Source organism: Macaca nemestrina, chromosome 17 (assembly GCF_043159975.1).
Source record: "Macaca nemestrina isolate mMacNem1 chromosome 17, mMacNem.hap1, whole genome shotgun sequence".
NCBI classification, from domain to species: domain Eukaryota; kingdom Metazoa; phylum Chordata; class Mammalia; order Primates; family Cercopithecidae; genus Macaca; species Macaca nemestrina.
This window is the reverse complement of record NC_092141.1, coordinates 33,827,779-33,846,514: the sequence shown is the minus strand read 5'-3', so window position 1 is coordinate 33,846,514 and position 18,736 is coordinate 33,827,779. Positions and strand designations below refer to the sequence as shown.

The following is an 18,736-nucleotide window of genomic DNA, read 5'->3' as shown; positions in this document are numbered from 1 at the left end:
GTGGTGACAGGCAAGAGGCTGAGGGCCAGGCCTGCCCGTTGTGCAGCCTCAGCCTTCCCTAGGCTAACTTGAGGGTGGTGGGGGCTGAGAGGTGGGCAGTGATCCCCAAAGCCCCTTTTCAGATGTGACACTGCTACACAGGGTCTCAGAGCACACCCACAGGACTCAGAATCTGACGGCCTCGACTTGGAGAACCAGCTCTATCGCTTCCTAGCGGTGTGACCTTATGTAATTTCTTAACCTCTCTGGGCTGGTTGTATGTTAAGAATGGCACCTACTTTGAGACCTACCACTGCGCTGAGGGTGAGATGCGGGAATGTGAGTCAAGTGCTCAGCATGGCCTGGTAGAGAAAGGCCTCTGCACAGGAGCTATTCTTAGGCTTCTCTAACTCCAATAACTCCCTCTATCCACCCTCCTGGGTCCCAAGACTGCTCCAGTTTCACAGGCAGCCCCACCCAACGTTGACCGCACTGATAGGAGGCAAGGAAAACCCTCTACGGAATTCACTGGCCCAGAGGGTGAATGAGCCCAGGGAGTTCTGCATCTGGCTGGCTGGAAAGGTAGAGTGGGAGGTGGCCAGGGATGTGGATCCAGCCTGAATAATTCCCCAAAGAAGGGAAGGGGACACAGCCTAGGGATGCCTACCGGGTACCGTCGGCAGCTTCAGGGAGCGGGGCTGCCTGTGCAAACGCTGAAATGTCTGGAGGAAACAAAAACCAAATACAAAGCATGAGATCGCTTTCCCCTCCTCAAAGAGACATGGTGCTTGAAACCCAGCACCCCTAGAGAGGTTGATTTTCCCCTGAGTGGGCTGCCACGTGTTCCCCAGGCACTTCCACAAGGACCAGCCTGTGATCTTCCATAAATGTTGCAAGGACGCAGCCTCCACAGCACCTGCTTCTGCATACACAGCTCTGTCTCAGAAAGGGGCTCCGGGCAGGTAGGGAGGCTGAGACTTCTCATTACCACCACTCACCTGTGGCCGGCCAAACTGCCCCACACAAACAAGTGGAAAAAGCAAACTGGGCTCTCATTTACTGGACAGGCTGGCTAAAGCTGCTGTTTGGAAGCAGGGGCTGCTTGCGACAACCCTTGAAAGTAATGAGATGCTCTCACTTCGGCCAGCAAGGCCAGTGGCAGGATGTGCAGGTGGCTCATTAGCGACACCTGGTGCCTGGTACAGCTGCTGGGGATTTCCAGCACAAAGGCCCCGACCCCTCAGCTTCCGCCCTCGGCTTCCGGTATGGGTCACTGGTGGACCAGCTCTCAGGGGAGAGGAAGAAACGCCACATATCAGGGGCCCAAGAGTGGGCAGCTGGGGCTGATCCCTGAGCCTGGGGTGTTCCCAGTTTTAGTGCTAAAAGTCCCACGTCCAGGGAGACCAGAACTGAAGGCTACTCCAGCATGGAACCAAAGTGCTACAGGGAGATTGGTGGTCCCAGGACTGCCATGGGCCGCTCACTCCCCGCTCTTTTCTGCAAAAAGAGACAGGAAGTGGCAGTGGCTGAAGCTATCAAAGGCCTCTCTCCTGCCTGTGTGGACAAAGACTCTCCCCGTTCAGCCAAAAGACCTCCCTCGACCTTCGTCTAGGGCTTTCTTCTGCCTTTGAAGGTCCTCTGAACCACAGGCTGTCAACATCTCTGGGACCTCACAGACATGGAGAATCTGATAGAGGCCGTGGGCCTTCTTATCAGGGAAATGCACACATGTGCCCAACATCCTGTGCACAATTTCTGGGGGATCAGAACCTTAGAAGCCTCTACTGGTAAGGCCTCCCCTGGACACAGTGTGCCTGCAGACTACCAGCAGGGGCCTGGCATTTCTACCCATCCAACACTGCTCAAATGTTCCACAGAAGGTAAACACACGCCTAAGGCATTAGGGAAGTAGTAAGAGTTGGGGTGTGGTTTGTCCCCAACCCCCAAGTGGGAAGGCAAAATGCTTCTGAAGCCTCATGCTTTTCCTTAAAAGTTAAGAGTGTATCATGCATTCTGCTCCAAAATGTGTCCACGTTTACTTTAATAAAAATGTATTTCCTTGCCCTCCCTGTGACATATCTTCAGGGGAAAATGGACCCTTCTGGGAAAAGAGCCACGTCTTCCCAATGTTTTGGGGTAATCCCCTGTGTGCATCCGAGAGCTAGTAACCAGGGAAACCACAACAAAAAACGGGTGTGAAACTGCAGAGGCTGCTCAGCTGTTTAGAGGAAGCCTCCATAAGGCGGGTTCTCAGGGCCCTGACCACTGCCCTGCACACACCTGAGCAACGCCATGCAGGCAGTCCTCTAAGGACTCAGATGCTCCAAGTCAGCCCCCTAATGGAGCTGGCTTAGGGAATAGAAAAGCCTGGAGTAACCAAGATACTGTGACTTCAAGTCAGTCCTGTTCAAGACCCAAGAAAAAAACAGCTAGTCTTTGTTTTAAACACCATTACGCTCATCACCTTCAGTTACAGTAAAAAGCACTGATCTCAAACACTTTAGGGGCAGGAATGAAAAGGTTGGTACACAGTAAGTGTAGAAAACAATTTTTACAGAAGGGACTCAATGTATTGACTTACTGAATTGAAAGTGTTTTCCTTTAAACTTTCTGCAATAAGGAGGCATTTCCAGCAGTGGCCAGCAGATGGCACTGTGTGGTAAGGCACAGAAAGGTGAAGCCCACTAAGTGAAGCCCGCAGACCTTCCCAAATGGGTTTCCACTTCTCTAAGACGTTGTGCATAAGATATCCTCTGGCTATTGCGTAAGGGAGGATATGGTGACAGATGCTCATGAAGCATTAGCAAAAAGTCCTCTCCCCATTCTATAAACCCAGGTTCCAGTCCTGCTTCTACCATCTCCTAGCAGTGTGACCTTGAAAAGGTCGCCTGCAGTCTCTGTGCCAAGAGGCTGGACAGGTCCAGGGTCCCTCCCAGCAAGAACTTCTCACATTAAGAAGCCGACCTCCAGGGCACTTGCCCTGCCCCCTTCCCATCCTCCATGGGAAGTCAGCTCTCAGAACAGGTGGAGGGAGACTCAAGTACCTCCAAAGGCACCCCCAGGAAGAGGGCGCCCAGGTGGGGTGGACAGAAGGGGTCACAGCAAAGGGCAGTTAATGGAACCATGCAAAGGACTCACCTGGAAAGATAAACTGCTGTCTATGATGAATGAAGTAGGCAGCTTTAAACAGAAGAGGAGGTGAGTCACACACACAGAACGGCCAACGCAGGAGGGAGGAGCGGAATTGCAGGTACCGGCTTGGGAGACAGGGACTGGTTATTGGGCTGGGACAGCCCTACCCTAGATGGACCTGGCAAGGACAGGCCAAACCATGCAGGAAGGAGGAAAAGAGCTGGGAGAAAATGGGCCCTGGCAGGAGCCCTCAAGACTAAAGGGGTTTGCACTGGAGGATTGGGCATTCCAAGACCCCGTCTCTGGTCACCAGCGCTCTGCGAAATGCATGTGAGCCCAGAAGGGCAAAATACAATGCGAGAGAAACAGTGATTCTGAAAAGTTTAACAGTGTTATGTATGGAAGAATGGCCTCCTCCCCTTGAGCCCCACCTATACCTCCAGAGTGTCTCAACTCTCTCTCTTACAGGGTACTGAAAAGGATACACTGGGGTTCTGGAAGCTGACAGCATGTTCCAACCTCAATTCTGCCACATAACTAGGCTCTGGGACCTTAGGGAGTTGGCTAACCTCTCCAGCTGTCTCACTGTCAAATGGGGGTATAAATACAGTCACGTGCCACAGAACATGTTGCTTTGGTCAACAAGGGACCGCATACACAATGGTGGCCCTGATCATAATGCAGTGGAAAAATTCCTCTTGCCTAGTGATGTGGTAGCTGTGGTAACAGGGGCAGCGCCATGCATTCCTCATGTGTTTGTGGTGACATTGGCAGGAAATAATCCACGGAACTACAAGCTGTATAAAAGGATGGCATGCACAATTATGCACGGTAGCATCTTACTTGATAATGAGAATAAACAACTTCATTACTGGTTTATGTATTTACTATATTGCACTTTTAATCATTTTAAAAAATTTTTAATTAAGTAATTTATTTTTTGAGACGGAGTCTTGCTCTGTTGCCCAGGCTGGAATGCAATGGCACAATCTCAGCTCACTGCAACCTCCGTTTCCTGGGTTCAAGTGATTCTCCTGCCTCAGCCTCCCAAATAGCTCGGATTACAGGCGCCCACCACCACGCCTGGCTAATTTTTGTATTTTTAGTAGAGACGGGGTTTCACTATGTTGGCCAGGCTGGTCTTGAACTCCTGATCTCAGGTGATCTGCCCACCTCGGCCTCCCAAAGTGCTGGGATTACAGGCGTGAGCCACCACGCCCAGACTTTTAATCTTGATTTTAGATTATACTTGTTCTACTTACCAAAAAAAAAAAAAAAAAAAAAGTTATCTATAATTTAGCCTCAGGCAGTTGCCTCAGGAGGTATCCAGAAGGTGGCACTGTTATCACAGAAGATGCCAGCTCCATGTATGTCACTGCCCCAAAGACCTTCCGGTGGGAGAAGATGTGGAGGTGGAAGAGTGATATTGATGATCCTGACCCCGCACAGGCCTAGGCTAGTGTGTGTGTCTTAGTTAACAAAAGAGTTTAAAAAAAATTAAGAATTTTAAAAATAGAAAAAAGCTTATAAAAATTCAAAGAAAAATGTTCTTGTACAGCTATACAATATGTGTTTTGGGCTAAGTGTTATAACAAAAGACTCCAAATTAAAAAAACAATTAAAGATTATAATGTAAAAAAGTTGTAAGCTAAGGTTAATTTATTATTGAGGAGAATATTTTAAAATAAATTTAGTGTAGCCTAAGCGTATAGTGTTTACAAAGTCTACGGTAGTGTACAGGAATTCCTCACTCACTGACTCATCTAGAGCAGCTTCTAGTCCCCTACAAATAAATACCATTTTATTTACTGATTTATTTATTTAGAGACAGAGTCTTGCTCTGTCACCTGGGCTGGAGTACAGCGGTGCAATCTCAGCTCACTGCAACCTCCACCTCCTGGGTTCAAGCGATTCTCGTGCCTCAGCCTCCTGAGTAGCTGGGACTACAGGTGTGCGCCACCACACTTAGCTAATTTTGTATTTTTAGTAGAGATGGGGTTTTGCCATGTTGGCGAGGCTGGTCTTAAACTCCTGGCCTCAAGTTATCCGCCTACCTCGGCCTCCCAAAATGCTGGAATTACAGGCATGAGGCACTGTGCCCAGCCGTATTTTTAATATTTTGTGCTGTATATTTACTGTAGCTTTTCTGTGTTCAGATGTTTCAATACACAAATATTTAGCAATTGCCTACAATATTCAGTACAGTCACAGGCTGCATAGGTTTGCAGCCTAGAAGCAACAGGCTACACCACACAGCCGAGACGTGTGGAGGACTATACCATCCGGGTTTATGTAAGTACACTCTATGATGCTCACATTACAATGAAATTGCCAAATGCATCTCTCAGAACATTTCCCTGTTGTGAAGGAGCACGTGACTGTACTCTTTTCCCAGGTTTACCACTGAAGTTTAAGTGCAATGCCCGTGCACAGCACAGAGGAGGGGGACGACAGGAGGCTTGCCTTCTCCGGTGGGGCAGGCAGTGGGGGTTAGGGGGAGGGTTGACCCATTGGTGCTGCCATGACCAAAGAGATAAGAGTCTTGAGAGAGTGAGGCCTCTGTGCAGGGGAAAATGAAGGCCCAGTCTAGGGACATCAGGGAAAGCAGCAAGGGTCCAGCTGATGGTGCAAACAGAACTTTTTCTGTGGCTGCTGTGTTTCAAACACACCCTTTCCATTTACAAAAACCCAAACTGGGAGGTTTAGCAAAAGGCACAGTTTCAGAGCATAATAAAGACAGAGCAGAATGGGAGAGGAGGCTAATCAAATGTGCCATCACTCAATGCAGGGAGGGGAGGGGCGTGCTCAGGACGGCGCGTGCATGTCAGGAGATACTCAGCCATGTGCGTACTGAGGTGAAGGCAAAGAGAGAGATTCCTACAAGATCTCTGTCTCCACTGTCCCCAAAAGAAGTCCCAGGAGAAGCTCCCTGGCCTCCTGCTGGCTGGGTACAGCTCCCGCTGGGGCTCCCCTGGCACAGGGAGAGCTGTGACTGTCCTCATGGATCTGGAGCTCCAGAGGCCAGAGACAGGGGCCTGACCTGGACTCTACTGGCTGGTGACAGCCTGTGGCTGGGTCCGGAGCAAACAGGAGTGTCACAGCCACCTTCCTTCCTCTGGGACTGCAAACTGTAATAAACTGAAGGCTGAGACTGACTCTGAGGAGCGGCCAGAGAGGCTGAGGCAGCAGCTCAGTCCCAAAATGGGCAGGTGGGCTTCACTCTGCTGCTTGGAGAGGCAGACACCCCAGGGCCAGCAGCTGAGGGCAGGAGAGGCTGGAACCCTGACCTCTCCTGACAGACACCAGGCAGTGAGCTGGGGTGGAGCCTGGCTCAAGGTCTACTCTGCTGTAAACTCCTGTGGGACTCAGTGTCTTCAGCCACACAATGGGAACAATCTAATTCCAACTTTACATGGTCACCTATCTTATGGAAAGGGAACGAGAGGTCTCCTTGAAGGAGCTTACCCAGATCACGAGTGGGAAGCAGCAGGACCCCACCCAGATTCCCTCTCTGAGGCCTTCTAGCTCCCTGCATTGCTGGCCATGCCTCCTGGGAGCTCAGAAGCCAGTCCTGAGAAAGTGAGCACTGCCCAGGAGAGGCCACCCCATGAAGAGGAGGGCAGCGTGGGGATTATGTTGTGTCAGACGGACTTGGGTTTGATCTCCATTCTGCCACTTACAGGCTGTACAACTCATGGCAAGCCCCTCCCTCTCTCTGAACCTCAGTATTCCCATCTGTAAAACAACAGCATCAACATCAGAGCTATTGTGCTTGGGGCGCCTGGCAAGTGCTCCATAAACATCAGCTCTTCGCTGTGACCATGTCTGACCTTGAATCTGCAGACCCTGGGTCTGCTGAGAAGGGGATCTGTCCGCACCCCTGAGAACCCAGAAAAGCCTGGAGATGTGGTACCTGGGAAGTTGAACCTGCTGTCCCGCTGGCCAGGTGATGGGTTGGGGGGCGTGGTGGCGCTGGATGGGTTGGATGATGTTGGGAAGGGCGCCGGCGAGGAGGGTGTGGAGGAGGTGGTGGAGGAAGGGTTGCTGCTGGAGTCCAGGTGATTCATGGCTGGAGGGTGCTCCTGCAGGACCAGACATATTGGGAGTGGCAGGGCTGTCCCGGCCCCACCTGCCTCCCACCAGCCACACCCTCCCTTCCCCATCTGGAAAGGAAGCAGTCAGCCCAGGGAATCCTCAGGGTCTGACATTTTACGCATCTAGCATTTGAGGAAGGGCAGCACACAGAGGCCCTCGCCTCAATGCCCACTCCCCAGGGGGCTCCCCAGGGGGCTCCTGCTCAGCTTTCTGATTTCAGCTCAAGCACACTCTTCCCAGAAGCCTTTCCTGCACCCTGGCTGGGACCACGCTCCTCCTCTCCATCCTGGCACAGCTCCCAGCAGTGTTTCATCAGGGCACCGTGTCTACTGCAGACGTCCCAGGCACTTTCCTGACGGAAGACTCTGCTACTACCTTGTGTGTTGCATGAGGCCAGGGTGATCATTACATACTCAGTGCCTGGCTCTGAGCTGGGCACACATTAGGATTTTATAATGAATTAAGTTCAGGCTCTGATAAATGTTATATCATGTCTGCTAAGCACCAGGCACTCTGCCAGACGTAGGGAGACCAATGATAAATGAGAGGCATACAGTCCTTTTCTTCGGAAATCTGGCTGAATCAAAGGCACTGGGAAGTCTTAGAGTCAAAGTACAAAACCTTGAAAGAGGTGATGGCTTGGGCTGGTGCGGTCTGCCATTTTGGAGGGGTAAGAATTCTGGAGCTGGAAAGAACTTTCTAGAAGATGACCACAGGAGTTAGTTTGTCAGGACAGGCCTGGTTCACTCATGTTGTCCCAACTTAAATGTTAATGTCATCCCTTCCACACTTAAAGCAAGCATGCTCCCCCTGCTAATGGATCACATGAACCAGTGCTTGCCATGGGAAACACATGTTTGGTGGCCAGTGAGACACCTTTAGGAGACCCTTGGACACAACACAGAGGACGCTGCACCAGGGAGGTGGGGTGCTCTGTTTCCTGTCTTGTTCTGCCCGAGAGAAGGCCTTGGCCTGAGCTGCTATGTCTTTATTGCCTCTCCAACACTGACTCATCACCCATTCAACAGAGTGAGGGCTTCAAGCTCCAAGCCTTAAGCAAGTGTGATAACCAGATGAAGCTTATAACTTTTTGGTTTTAACTGTGCTTGTTTTAATGATTACCTTCTATCTGTAGGAATCATGGTTTTTCCAATGATGATAGTGATGATTACATAAAAGTGAAGTGTTGTTAAGTATTAGCCTAGGTGGTATCCGGTTAAGACAGAAACCATAAAGATGGTTTGCAGCTTTGATGAAGTTTGGGCGGCACTGATTATCAACTCAATTATCAACTCAATCCACACTACGTGCCACCACAGTCCCACTGTAGAGCTCAGGGAAGCAGGGCCCAAGGAAGCCAAGGGCTTTGCCCACAGTCATGGGAGATGGGCCCGGCCTGATCCCAGCTCCAGGATGCCTTCTGGCCATGGCTCCCCAGCCACAGCACGGAGGAGACCCCTGAGAACAGCACCAGCATCTCACAGCTCTGAGCAAGAGCCTATGGGAGCAAGGACCAGAGAGCCCCAGGGAAGGGAGGGCTGCTGCACTAGAAATGAGAAAAGGTGGGTGAAGGGAGAAAGTAGGGGGCAGGGAGAGAGGCCTAAGCTCCAGCTTCTCCCTGTGGCCAAAAAGAAAGAGCACCGGGGTTTGGAGGCAGACAGACTGGAATTCTCGGCCAGCTTCCACCACCACTTAGCTGGGTGACTCTAGGCAACTTCCTCTACCTCTCTGAGCTTCCATTTCCTCAACCACAAAATGAAAACATCAACACCTATGGCAGAGGGTTACTGCGCTGACCAGTAGCATCACAAAGGTGGGAGTGGGTGGTACATAGCAGGTGACTAATACATGCTTGTTCCACATTCTTTTGCAGACCTGCTAGCTAGGAGCACTCAGAAGTTTGGGCCCCAGCAAGGCCAGAAGACCAACAGAGAGAGGGCTCCAGGGGATTCTAAGTTAGGCAGGACCTGGATCTGAAGAGTGCTTCCTGAATGCAAACATCAATTCCCCTGGGGGTGGGAGAGGAATTCCTTGGTTAAAGAAGTTGAGGCCAAGTTGGGTTAAATGCTAAGTTCAACAGGTTTATTTGCTGCACGCCATGAAGGCTCTGGCATACAGAGTGACCTCTGGAATCTACTGGCCAGGGATAGTTGACATCACGTGGCGCCAAGTTAGAAGTGGGAGCTGGATCCACTGAGCCCTCCCTCTTCTCACTCACTCTCCAAGGCTCAGGACCCTCCATCAGTCCCTCTGTGACCCTGGACAAATGACCCAACCTTTAAGAGCCACTGTGTAACATGGGGGTAACACCTGCCGGGTCACAGTGTTGTTCAATCATTCAACAATCAACATGCTGGTTTCCTGACTGCCTATTGTGTGCCTGGTGCCAATGAGAGCAAGACAGCATCACGGGGCCCTCAGGGAGCATCTGTGCTGAAGGGGAATGGGGCAGGCAGGGGTGGAGGGGCGGGTGGTGGGAGAAGAGGTCGAAGACGAACAGGATAAACACACCTCTCAGCACCATGTGTGGCCCCTGGTGAGAACTCAGTAACAGCTCATGTTATCATAGCAACCTTCAGCGGGATCCTGGAGGGCCAACGCTCTCAGAGACGAGAGGTCTTTGGCACCACCGTGTGGGCTTAGAGGCCGAGGAGGTGCACGCAGGAGGGGCTCATGAGGGAGGTAGAACAGAGAGAGAGTGCTGTGAGGAGGGCTGAGGGGTGGTGTCCAGGTGGGTGGAGATGCAGGAGTGAACATGATGGGCAGGGGGTCGAGCAGAACGCATAGGGATGGGGGGTATGCTAGGCGTAGCTGGAGAGGAGAGGCAGGGGCAATGATGACATTGTTGGCAATGGGGGCAGGGGGCACTGCATTCCTGCTGAGGAACTGATCCTATCTGTGACGGGCTGGGAAAATAATTACTAGTTGATGGTATGGTACTGCTCCCTACAAGTTCATGAACATTCTCTCTTTACCCTTCAAATACCCTGTGAATGAAGCATTAGGAACCTCAATTTACAAAGCAGAAAGTGAGGCTCAGAGAGGTCAAGTGGCTCACTCAAGGTCATGGAAGCAAGAGAGGAGTTGGGACTCAAAGCCAGGGCTGGGCGGCTGTTGTGGTCTGAATGACTGTGAACTCCCACAGCTCACATGCTGAAACCCTAGCACCCAAGGAGGTGGTACTGGTAACTGGAGCCTCTGGGAGGTAATTGGGTCATCAGGGCAGAGCCCTCAGGAATGGGACTAGTGCCCTCAGGAAAGGGCTCGAGGGAGCTTGCTGGGCCCCTCCACCATGGGAGGATGTGGTATGAGTGACATCTGTGAGAAGGTGGGCCTTCCCAAGACATCGAGTCTGCTGGTACCTTGATCTTCCCAGCCTCCAGAACCATGAGAAACAAATTTCTATTGTTTTTAAGCTACCCAGTCTATGATATTTTGTTATGGTAGCCTGAACAGACTAAGACAGGACCCTATCATCTTTCCCCTCTTCCTCCCCATTCTGGGTGAGAAGCCACCACCAGAGGGAAACGAGAGGCAGGAGAGAGGACAGGTGCAGGCCCATGGCACGGTCAGGCCTGGGACAGCTGGCCTTCTTGTTTGACAGTAAGAGGTGGCCCTGGCTCTCCCAGAGCAGCCCCTGAAGCTGTACCTTTAGGGTCCCCAGTACAAACTGGCCACGTTGCCTGTCTTTTTCTTCCAGCCTGAGCCACATGGCCAGTCACAGCCATGAGGCAACTGGGCACATGCTCCTCATCGGAGGGGCACACGCTAAGCCCCTGCTCTGGGGCTGCAGGTAAAACACACTTAAAAATACACAGCCAAAACCACAGCAGCCAGCAGCCTGCAGCCAGCCAGGATGGGAGCTGCTGTCAGAAGCCATCAGCACTGGCACCTCCCAGATGCCAGGCACACCTGTGCAAAGGGGCCAATGACAGGTATGCCAACCCTCCTGGGGGACACAGGTTTCGCAGACTCTGTCTAGCTGCAGAGGACACCCGTCTGCCTCAGCAGAGAAGCCTGACCTGGCTATGGATGAAAATGCACTGTTTGTATTACTTTTGGGTATTCCTATGAGGGCAGCAGAGCCTTGCTCGGTGGCGGTCATGGCAATTGCTTTAACGAACAACTGAAGGTGTATCTACCGCACTGCGACTAAGGGCCCAGGTTTTGCAGCTGGGTGGCTGCCGAGGCTACCACTCTGGGTTTGTATCTTGCTCTCAGGGGATGCTGTGCTGTTTTCTCACCTGTGACATGGATCAGTATGTACCCTTCAGAACTATTGTGGGGCTCAAATGAAACAGCAATGGAAGTTGTTCCCGGTACACGCTAAACACACGGGAAGTGTTAGCTCAAAGGAGAAGGGACTGGGAATCACGGCTTGTACCACCACAACTTAAATGTAAAGCCTCCTAGTGGCTCAAGATATGATTCCCAAGGCCACCCTCTGGCCACAAATCTGAGACTGTGGTGTCACATCCCACTTCCCTACTGAGCCTCTGAGGCAGGGGTGCTTTATAGGAAGGACGTCCAGTGGCAGAAGGGGGTCCTCCCCAGCACTACCCAGTGTACCTTCTTTGTCAGTGCTTTGGGAAGGGTTCCAAAATGGGGTTCGGCTGCTCTGTCCACCGGGTTGTTGATGTCCGAGGGGACAGATTCTGTCCTCCGAAGCCGAGTTACTGTTTGAAAAGAGGGAAAACCCATCACCAGGGAACAGGTCAAGCTAAAGATTGATTCACTGAAATCCAGAAGGCAGAGGAGAGGAAGGCAGAAAACTCACATGGCAGGAAGGATATTCTACAGGCAGGGGCTTCTTTGGTACATTTGTTGTGACACTTCAACCTGGTAAAGAAGGGGAGGTTAGCGTGCGGAGCGCCACGTGCGGGGCTCGGGCACACATGGGTAGCTCTGTGTAGCATTCACTCAGGACTGTCTCCATTTCCACAAACTTCTCAACAAATGTTAGCTCGGAAGTAGAGAACACCATGATATTAATAGTAATAGCAGCTGCTACACTGAGCTGCTATGCTGAGCATTTACCACGTTCTGTGTCATTTACCCATCCTCACAGCAAAGTAGGTCTTGTGATGCCCACTTCGACTTGCCCCAGGTTGCCCACCTATTTTTCTTTTGTAAAGAAAAGGAGACCCTCTACCCATACTGAAAAAACTCAAGACAAATCTGAACTTACAAAAAAAAAAAAAAAGACGAATTAGACAGACAGTGTTTGCTTTACCAAAGAATCCCAGGGACTCAAAGGGCAGCCCCTCCGGCTACATTTGTGCAATGGAACATGCGGTCTGAGGGTCAGCCCCAGGCTAGGATTGGAAAGAACTGGGTTCTCACTGTGGTCCTGCCTTCTGCACTGAGTCCTAGATTTCTCTCTAATGGGCTGAGGGTGTCCTATTAACCTCATACTGCATCGCAGGACAGCCTGGGCTCAGAGGTCATCCTGTGCTCTCCACATGATGGGAACTAGAGGTCCCTAATGTAAAGCCAAGTGGCCAGGAGCCACAGGAGACCCAGACTAGAGAGAGAAGTCAGCAACTCCCTAGAGGTCAGGAGAGTCGCTGGGAAAGTGATGGGTCCAGCTGATAGGCACAAGACCCACCATCTACCGTGTGACTGGAGCCCAGATGCAATCACACACACTAGCTCAGGTTCTCAGAGCCATCCCCATGGTTGATACATACATTAAAAATCAGGCCCAGAAAGGTCAAGTGCCTTGCCCCAGGTCATACAACAATGCAGGGGCAGAGTGGGCTGGACACCGAACCTCCAAGGCCACCTTGCATTAGGTGAGGGCAGTGGGACAGCAGAGGACACACTCTGCCCAGCCCACACTGTTCCCTATCCTTGCCCTTCCTTCCCACCAGAAACCACAAGGCATGAGAAAATAAAGTTGGACTTGTACAGAATGTATACCCTGCGCTCGCTCTCCCCGTCCGCAAACCAACTCCTTGTTTTTAGCATCGCCTGTCTGCCTCTCGAGGGCTTCAAAATGTAAGGCTAAACTTCAGAACTCCTTACAGGTCCCAGAACAGTCCTCATATTCCTCCGGGCCTTAGTACAAGACCCTCCCATGGCCTGGAATTCTCTTTCCCCCTTGGTCTATCTTGTAAACTTCTATTCATCCTTCAAAGCCCACCTCAAGTATTCCCTTCTTCGCGGAGTAACTTGCTTAATCTCCCTGAAGAGGCCTGATCACTCCCTGGTGTGCTGAATAGGACTATGAATAGCAAGTATAGGGAAGCGTGTTGGAACTCTGATTTACTAAACGAAAAGTGTCTGCTCCTCCCACCCCCACTCCTCTTCCCATCACCTGCAATGCTTGCACTTCACTCCAAATATCATGCTCTTCTGGCACACGTGGCAGACCTGCGACAGCCAGGACTTGGTGGAGAACCTGCAGGGGGCAGACACAGGCACATGCTCGCACTGGCTGGGAGGCCAAGGCCCAGACACAGAAGGGTTCCCACGGAGCTCCAGGGCAACTGGGAGTCTTGGCTCCATCCCAGAGCCCCATGGGCCCTCTCCCAGATGCAAAGTCATCACTGTCAATATGCTGAAGTTGGTGTGGTCATCTGGCAGTACCAATCTGGCAGCAGCAATCAAGAGTACAAGTGTGCATACCCTTTGACCCAACAGTTCTTAGGAATTCTTAGGAATTTATCCAACACAAGGCCACAAATGTTGAAAGATACATAGACAAGGTATGCCAGCAGCATGTTAGCAGCATAAAGACGGAAAATAACCTACATGTCCATTGATAGGGGCTATGACTAAAGTATGCTCTTTCCAAACAATGGAACACTATGCAGCAAGAAACTAAAACAAGGACGCTTTTTCTGTGCAAATGGAATGATCTCCAAGTCACATTGTCAAGTTAAAAAAGTAAGGTACAGTAAGATACGATCCCATTCACATCAAGTTCAAGTACAGGAAAAAAAAAAAACTCAGCTATGACGATAGAAGTGAATACCACTGAATGGCAGCACTGTCAACTAGGGAGAACTAAAGGTAACTTTCTGGGTGCTGGAATGTTCTTCATCTTCATCTGGATGGTATACACAGGTGTGTATGAATACATACACATACACACACATAGTTGTGCATTTTGCTCTATATAAATTATATCTCCATTTTTGGAAAAAAGTATAAGATTGTGTATAACATATGCAGTATTTGAGTAAAAAATAAAGGGGAAAACATACATACGTATTTGTTTGTATAAAATATCTCTAGAAGACAACACACAGCTAAGACTTCTTTACAGAGGGGACTGAGGAGTTGGGGACAGGAACAAGAGGGCAATTTTCTGTTGACGTTTCAACGTATCAGTCTATTTTCAATCCAAAATGTAGAACATTAAAGAAAACACGAAAGATCGATTTCAAGGAAGGATGGGGGACGAGTGGGTAGTGTCCTCCAGAAAAAAAGCGCAAGGCTGGTCCACAGGGTGGGGAGGCAGGCCTAAGAGCAGAAATAACTCATATTTTTGGAAACACAGGTTTTTTTTTTAACATATTGTATATCACAGTAACAACAGAACAAATGCCAACAGCATTTGGGAAACAGTTTGTAATGCATCCACTAACACTAGCTCATTTGATTCTTATGTCCATGCCAGGGAGCGAGGCAGGTCCAGGATTCTTAGTGTGCAGCCAAGGAAACCAGCTCAGAGAGGTCAGGTGATGTTCCCAAGGTGCCACAGTTGGGATGCTGTGTAACAGGGTCTGGATCCCAGCTCTCTGAACTTAGAGTTACAGAGCTTCTCTGTAAGAAATTCCACTGGTCCAGCAGAGGCCAAAAAAGGCCTTCAGCACAAGGGAAAGAGAAGAGGCTCTGGGGACAAACAGCTGGGTTTGAATTCTGCCTTCTGCTTACTACCGGCTGTAAGATGCCTCAGACGCTTCTGCAAATAGGGTTAACGCTAAGCCTCACAGGATTTGGGAAGGATCACAGATACGCTGTGTAGCAGAGATCCATAAATGTTACTCTCTCTACCCAACAAAGATGGGAGCTTCTGGTGGCAGGGGACACCCAACTGCATGGAGTGCCTTTTAAGGAGTTGCAATCTGGCCTCCTCGAGATGCAACCAGGTCTGTGGAGGCTCACACATATGCACACGTGCTCTCTGTCTCCCTCATTGGGTTTTAATTACTTCTCATGTCAACACTGCAGGTGAGGGGAGCAAGAACCTTAGGGGTGGGGCCCAGGAATCTGGATTTTCAACAGGCTCTACAGCAGACTCTGATGTGCAGCCAGTTTCAGGACTCACGTGACATCTCACCGGATGCAGGGGAAGCTCCTGCAACTCCTTCCCATGACCCTGACCCTATTTCTCCTGGGACCTGTGTCCTGGGAAAGAAGGAAAGTGTTTTCCCTAAGCAGAGTGAGGAAGAGACCCAAGGAGGTGCAGATGACGGAGGTGCAAGTCCATGTGGCCACCCTGGCAAGGCAAGGGTTCCAGGTAAGTGCAGGGCCATGTCCCACAGGTGAAATGGAAATGGACAGACCCGTCAGAGGCAAAGAGCTCGCTGAGAAACAGAGACCAGAACTCCCGGCCCCATGTGGGTTCCAGCCCGGCTCTGTGCTCTGATCCCCCTCCAGGCCCGCTGTGCCTACCTGTGTGTAACCGACAGCCCGATATCCCTCCGTACCATCTGTGGGGATCCATGCGAGAGATCTGCGGGGAAAGAGGCCGGATGGGCAGGCTGAGGAACTCCGCAGGCGACAGCTCGTGCCCGTGACTTCCTAGTTCAGAGACCACAGGCTAGAGGGGGGCGCAATGGTTTATTACATAAGCATCTCCCTGATCTATATCCATCAACACAGGAGCAGGCCAGGCTAGCCCAGTGGCATGGTATGGTTCCCCTCGCCTCGCTTGGTCCTCTAGCTTGATCCTGGCCTCTCAGGTTGGCTCAGTCAGCTGCCTCTGTGATGTTTCTAGCTGAGGAGCAAGGCAGGCTGGAGAGGCAGAAGGCAAAGCCAGAGTGTGGACAGAAGCTTCTATACAGCCCAACCTCTTGCAACCTCTCACCAACACACCACAGGCCCCCAGTGTGCAGGGGCTCAATTCTGGGTACTTCTTGGTAAATGGCTGGAGCTGTCTACCTCAGGTGGAGAGCCGAGGCTAGTCAGCCCATCCAGTGCCTTTCCAGGCAGAAGCCCCTGGAGGATATTCCTCTGGGAGAGGCCACTGCCAGATCTGGGCAGACAGAGCGAGGACAAGGCGAAGCTTTACCACATTCTCACGTGGGCCAGCCCCAGCCAGGTATGAGCCTGAGCCTCTGGGGACTTCTTGAGCACCCTCCTTCTCTGCTGAGAGAAAGGCCATACGCTTTGAGGTGCCTCTCCTGCTGGCCTTCCTGGAGGGTGCTCCCTCTCCCAGCCTGGGATTCCCTGTAAGAACAGGCATCCCTAGTGCAGTAGACAAACTGCTGGAAGCACTCTCTCCACCCACCAGCAGCCCGCACATTCAACTCACGCCCCCATACTCAGCGCCACTGCCTCCCAGAGCCAGCCCATGGGTGGGCTTCGGGGATCCGGGAACCCTCTGGACTGGTTCAGTAGAATGCTGTAGGCTTTTCTCTGGAAAGAAGATCTAAGACTTTCATCCAATCATCAAGGTGACCTGTGACCCAGAAAGGTCAGGAACACAGTGCTCTAGTGTGGCCATCTCATGTCCTCTGAGTCAGAAGGTCCCCCAAGGGTGGCCACTGCCCTCCTCAATCCCAAGTGCTGGTCTAGCACAAAGCTGGACTCATGAAGTGCTGGTTCACTTAAGGCCAAGTACCACATAAATAACCTCCATGAGAAGGGCGTGCTGGAGGTACTGAGTCCTCCCACATCAAGGAGAGCTGGATAAGAACAATCTATCTCACCTGCAGCTCTCCCTGGCACATCTGCCATGAGGCTGACTTGTCCCAACTTCCTCCTGGGGCTCACCCCACCCATCAGCAGCCAAGGCCACCAAAACACATGGGGATGGCTGGGCGCCGTGGCTCACACCTGTAATCCCAGCACTCTGGGAGGCCGAGGCAGGAAGATCACCTGAGGTCAGGAGTTTGAGACCAGTCTGGCCAACATGGTGGAAACCCCGTCTCTATTAAAAATACAAAAATCAGCCAGGTGTGGCAGCAGGCACCTTTAATCCCAGCTACTTGGGAGGCTGAGGCAGGAGAATCACTTGAACCCAGGAGGCAGAGGCTGCAGTGAGCTGAGATTGCACTACTGCACTTCAGCCTGGGTGACAGAGCAAGATTCCGTCTCAAAAGAAAACAAAAACAAAACAAAACAAAAAACACGTGGGGCTAAAGGTGCCAGCTGCCAGCCTAGGAGAAACAGACTATGTTGGAGTTTCAACCAGTTAGCCCCAAAGCCACCTACGATCTGCCCCATCTTCTGTGGGCATGGGCAGTGAGGTGGTATGTGCACCAGGCACTGCCTTCATCTGATCTGCATGGAGACACTGGCCCTGAAGGCCTAACAATCTCACTGCTCCAGTCCCTGTGTTACCATAGCAATTGGAGGATGGCAGGGCTGGGGCTGTCCTAGAGATGGAGGTGTTGAATGTTCCTCCAAGGTTCTGTGAAGGGCCCTGGCAGTTTCTGCCAGGGCACTAAGGGAGGGAAGTGTAGCTCCTTTCCATGGTCCCCCTGTGCCTCCCTGGGGTTCCTGCAGCCAGCTCCACCTCAGCATAGTTCCTGCATGCTGCACCCCTCCTCATTCCCAAGACCCCGCCCACAGCTACGTGACTCTCCTAGCCAGCTCGGGATAGTACAAAAATAAACTCCTATTTTGCTCAGGCAAAAACCAGACATCTCTGCATTTCCAGACAATTAAAAGCAGACTCCAGAGGCACAGCTGTCTCCCTCCACTCTGACTCATGAGCGAGGCCCCACAGCACAGCCACGTGCAGGAACGTGCTCCCAACCTGGAGGTAGGGGTGGGAAAGGGGGTCAAGGGTTGCCCATGTGTCCTCCCATCCCAAAGGGGCATCTGCACCTCCCATCTTTTGGGGCATCATTCAGAGTTGTGCTGCATTTCTGCCTCCAGGAATGTCCCTCTCCTGAAGAGTGGGGTCCCGGGACATCAGGTGGGGTTCTGGGGATGGCTAAAGTCCACTGAAACCAGGCAGATGGCACCGCCTTCCCGGGGGCAGTGCTTTACCATGGCAGCCCAGCAGGCCAGAGTCTCTGCTGGAGAGTCTCGGTGGGCAAGGGCAAGGTGGAGACAGGGCTCTTCATGGGGCTGCCCATGGGCCGAGATGCGCTCAAGGTCTCTGCTTCTCAGAGAACAGCTGCCAGCTAGGCTGAAGCCAGCCAGTCACTTTAAGGCCACCTGTCTTAGGGTTATTTCCTGAGGCGGTCACCAGCACCTCTGCTTCTGGACTATGGAGAGGCCGAATGGGCTAAGAGGGGGGTCAAAGAGGTCCACCCCCGATGGCGACAGCAACACACACACGACTCCCAGGTGGTAGAGGGGATGGAAATGAATCGCTCTTACCAAACCTAGAGGAGACAAAAAG

General features: G+C 51.6%; 1 protein-coding gene across 5 annotated transcripts in view; it reads right to left on the bottom strand.

The window, feature by feature from the left end:
* LOC105475948 (kinase suppressor of ras 1) overlaps positions 1-18,736 on the bottom strand; it is a 169,491-nt gene that overhangs the window by 21,696 nt on the left and 129,059 nt on the right. For 2 of the 5 annotated variants that reach the window (XM_071082561.1, XM_071082562.1), the window contains exons 6-12: positions 15,832-15,892; positions 13,526-13,609; positions 11,984-12,045; positions 11,776-11,882; positions 7,025-7,193; positions 3,118-3,159; positions 647-701 (exon numbers count right to left, since the gene is read on the bottom strand). In XM_071082561.1, the coding sequence (XP_070938662.1) occupies positions 647-701; positions 3,118-3,159; positions 7,025-7,193; positions 11,776-11,882; positions 11,984-12,045; positions 13,526-13,609; positions 15,832-15,892 (580 nt within the window). Of the gene's footprint in view, positions 1-646; positions 702-3,117; positions 3,160-7,024; positions 7,194-11,775; positions 11,883-11,983; positions 12,046-13,525; positions 13,610-15,831; positions 15,893-17,090; positions 18,622-18,736 lie in introns of those variants that run through there. The other 3 variants (XM_071082559.1, XM_071082560.1, XM_071082563.1) reach the window with 3 other exon arrangements.